General features: G+C 42.2%; 2 protein-coding genes across 2 annotated transcripts, besides 4 other annotated features; one reads left to right on the forward strand and one right to left on the reverse strand.

Annotated features, from left to right (window-relative positions):
- The first annotated feature begins 18 nt into the window (after nucleotides 1–18).
- Nucleotides 19–46: a microsatellite.
- Nucleotides 47–97: 51 nt separating this feature from the next.
- TraAM80_07218 (uncharacterized protein) lies at nucleotides 98–2,632 on the reverse strand (the record flags this gene model as incomplete). Its single annotated transcript, XM_029384020.1, has 1 exon — nucleotides 98–2,632. One exon carries the CDS (start codon nucleotides 2,630–2,632, stop codon nucleotides 98–100), a length of 2,535 nt encoding a protein of 844 aa, XP_029236150.1.
- Nucleotides 2,633–2,664: 32 nt separating this feature from the next.
- Nucleotides 2,665–2,732: a sequence feature (A-rich).
- Nucleotides 2,733–3,002: 270 nt separating this feature from the next.
- Nucleotides 3,003–3,070: a microsatellite.
- Nucleotides 3,071–3,145: 75 nt separating this feature from the next.
- Nucleotides 3,146–3,222: a sequence feature (A-rich).
- A 361-nt stretch (nucleotides 3,223–3,583) lies between these two features.
- Nucleotides 3,584–3,969, forward strand: TraAM80_07219 (uncharacterized protein; the record flags this gene model as incomplete). Its single annotated transcript, XM_029384021.1, has 1 exon — nucleotides 3,584–3,969. A coding segment is annotated over one exon (386 nt), but the record flags the coding sequence as incomplete, so codon positions are not given.

Here is a 3,969-nt window from a genome sequence, read left to right on the forward strand (position 1 = left end):
CATCTCTATGCACATAAGTATATATATATATATATATATATATATAATTTCTCTTTGTCAACACAGTACATCCTCTATTCTTTCTTGTCCTCAAAACTCATTGGACCTCCTCTGTTTCACCCTCATTTTCGTCATTATCCAGATAATCCTCAAACTCACCATTGGTGAGATTGTTATCATCCGCCGACAATATGGCAGCATCCTCAATTGAACTAACAGTTATTTCTTTCCCACTTTTTCGACGCAACATATCCGCATGCTTTCGCAAGAGAATTGCCGCAAATGTCCAGGAAAAAAAACAGCTTGTTGGATAGGAGCCCTTCTCGAGAACATCCCGCGCTTCATAACCCTTTAGCATTTTTTCTGCTCTAATAAAAAAGGCCTTTTTTCTCCGTTTTCTGTCCGTGGGATCAAAAGAAGACATCTTGTTTAAAAGATCATTGTTCACTTTATCCCTAGCGTCCGCCCACTGTTCAACGCTGCTTGGCTTTTTCCCCAACGCAATAATAATTGTTGATTGTACCACTAAAGGAATAATTGGAGGTGGATGCATATACCTTGCTAACTCCAACAATTGATCTGGAGTAATACGACCAACATTATCCACGGTGTGACTCCACATAGACTTGAGAAAGAGGATAGGTGAGGCATTCAAATTTTGAATTTCCTCTTCGATTTTTAGTGACTTCCCCAAACTCAAAGCATTCGTAGAATTTAAAAGAAGCTTTGCCAGAATCTGAACAGTGTCCCTCAGTACTCCCTTATCGGACTCAGTAAACATCCGTTTTGTCCCAACGCAGTCTAGAAACACCACGCCGAGAGAACGGCATTCCCCATTCGAGTTGTTACCCGTTATCGTTCCCAGGAGCAAACTACCTGTATTTTCGCCCTCCAAAAATCGTTTGACCTTTTGGTTCTGAAACGGAATACAGCTAATATCATTTACATCATCAATGCAAAAAACCATAGAGTCAGCCTGAACTGTTGCAGCTTTACACGCATTAAAACTAATGCCATTTCCTCCTTGTTCATCAACAAGTTCATGTTTTTTTCCAATCATAAAACGATGTGATGGAGATGCTGCCACATACGTCATAAAATCACCATCCTCATCTCGCAAAGAAATATAACAATTTTCACATCCTGTTACAACAGAAAGCCACTCAACACATTGTTGGCATAATTGAGATTTTCTTTCCTTTTCAAGTTTTGAATCCATCATTCGACTCACTTCCCATACAACTTTTGCAGCCTCTTGCATCTCAGCTGGGTGAAAACTATTTTCTCCATCGCGAGAAATCGCAAAAACATAGGGTGCATAATTCAATCCAGTAAGCACTAAAGGCAGAAAAATTACCGCCTCATCTCGTTTTTCCCCCGAGGTATCAAATAAAAAACATCTATCATCCGTTCGACTGTTTTGAATATACTCTACCCTTGAAGAAACATACTGTTCAAACAAACCTGTCGGAGCACCATGAAGCTTCCCCGAGGAAAAAGATAATGCATTCTTTTCCATGATTGTTTTGCCCAAAAGATGGAAGTTTCCGTCTTTTTGAGGATCTTCCAAATAACAACCACCTTGACAAACAACCGTTGAGTTCATCAGCGCTTTGTCAATTTTCATAACATACGAAGTATCACCAACGGCACCTAAAATAGAAGATGTATTGCGAATAAGTGAAATAATATCCTCTCCTTCAGGGAAAACAAAAACGATTCTCTTTTGTTCTGACACAGGCATATTAATTTTTTCAACTACCAAAGATGTCATTTCGGCAGTTGGTAAAACTTCCTCTACCGCTGTTAAAGTTTGTGGCTTGTCCTCAGACATTGCAACATCCTGATGAGTATGATAATGTTTCATCCTTTCTCTTTCGGATCTTGCCTTGGCGCGACGTTCTTCTTCGCGCCTTTTTCGCTCAACCATCTTGGCTTGCTCCAGACTTTCCTTTCGAAGCCTTTCCGCCTCCTCTAACTCCTTCTGGTGTTGTTCCTCCCTTCTTCTTTCTTCCTCAATGGCACGTTCCCGTTCTTCCTCAATTCTCCGCCTCTCTTCCTCCTCTTTTTGGAGCCTATCTTTTAATTTCATCAAGCAGAATATTCGATGGCAGTCCCCATGAAGAAAAAGACTCTCAGACAATCCCACTAGTCCAGCTTCCTGAGACAACCTTAAACACTCCTCTTCCACGGCCACAACATTCTGTTCTCCAATAAACTTTTTCTTCTGAAGCAAATCAAAATCAGCATATAAATTATGCCGAGAAGCCACCCTATCCGCATGAAGTTTCTCCTGAAAGGCCATCATGTGTGCAACAGTTGCCGCCGATTTTTCTTGTTTTAGTCTTAACCTCTCTTCTCTTGCGGCAATCTGCTCTTCACCTTGTGCATTCGCCCGATCTAAAAAACACTGCTGCTTCACACGCGCCTGTTCTTCATCCTCCCAAGTGCGTGTAATCCACTTAACGTGCTCATCCTCAACTTCACCTGGTCGGTTCTTCCGCAACGCATAAGACTCCCATGTCTCATTTAAAAGGACTTGCCGATCGTAAACCGCCTCAGCGTAGTTTAACTCCTCGACGGTGGTTACTGGTAGTCGATAAACGTATTCAAACGGCCTAGCCTTATCCATCCTTAAATCACTTGCGTGATAGTGTAAATGATACAAAACAAAAGAAACAAACTACAAATAACAGAAAAACATAATAAAAGTAAAAAATAAAAATAAAAAAAAGACTCTCCTCATGCATTTGTCAAGAATAAAAAACAAGAACAACGCATGTAATTAACTTACTTTCATAAATTAATAATAATCAATGCTACGGTAAGAAAACACACCACGGCACAGATCATTGTAAAAACAAACAAGAACAAAAACGTCGGTAAAAATTAAATAGAAACAGAAGTGATATAAACAAATTAAAAACAAAACTTAGAGCTTCAAAATAAGAAAAAAAAGTAAAAACATATATGCGAAGATTAGCACACATTCAAACAAAGCCATAATAATATTAATAATATTTTTTAAAAATAATAATACAAAAAAAAACAAGACATAAAACAACAACACGGCAGAGGTCAATCCCCACACAACAATAGTAAAGCCTTTTTTTCCCCGTTTCTGTTAGAGGCAGATTCAAAAGCGCACAAACCATACAAAAAATAAAAAAACTCCAACACAAACAGCAAACAAAACACAACACATAAATAACAACAACAAACGAATACAAAGATTACATTGAGGGGAACGACGGGGAGGCATCATATCACATCTTCGAGAAGCTGGTGATCCAAAAAAAAAAAAGAATACGCCCCAGAGGGCCATTGCCGGAGGCATTCTACGAGTCCGTGTTTAACGCAACGTGGAGTCACGTTGTGGGATTTCCCGAAGGTGAAAGGGGAAGACACGGTATCGCTAAAGAGCCAACGGCCACAAGAGTTATTATGGACGGGAGTATACACAGACTATGTGTACTTTTTTTCTCACTGAGTGGTGCGGCGGCCGCAGAGTGGGGCTGCCGCTTCTGCTCTTGCAGCGGGGAATATGCTGCCGCACTCTTTTTGTTGGTTGCGTCGGGGGCAAATGTGCCGGCACCCTGAGAAACCGCGGGTTCCACCGCCACGACGACCGAAGGAGGCGGAGACGTCTGCGGCGGCCTTCGCAGGCTGCGCCCCGTGCGGCCCAGTCGTGTGGCAAATAGTTCCCTCGCGGAATTCACGTGCACCGCACCACGTGCCGGGCGCAGCGTATGTTTGCGTCGTGGGGGACAATGCGGTGGTGTCCATTCTCCTTCTTCTTGCGAGTGAACGAACAGGGGCGGGGTGCTCTGCTCCTTCGCACCTCAGCAAATTGCAGCGCAAATTGTCACCGCGACGAGGCAGTCAATTTCACTGTGAGTGGGTGATATTTGCGTGTGACTACGCACACACAGAGCTGTGGGGATCCGAATGCCAAATGCAATACGAGAA

This window comes from Trypanosoma rangeli, assembly GCF_003719475.1.
Source record: "Trypanosoma rangeli strain AM80 chromosome Unknown Tra_15.4_contig_00291, whole genome shotgun sequence".
NCBI lineage: Eukaryota > Euglenozoa > Kinetoplastea > Trypanosomatida > Trypanosomatidae > Trypanosoma > Trypanosoma rangeli.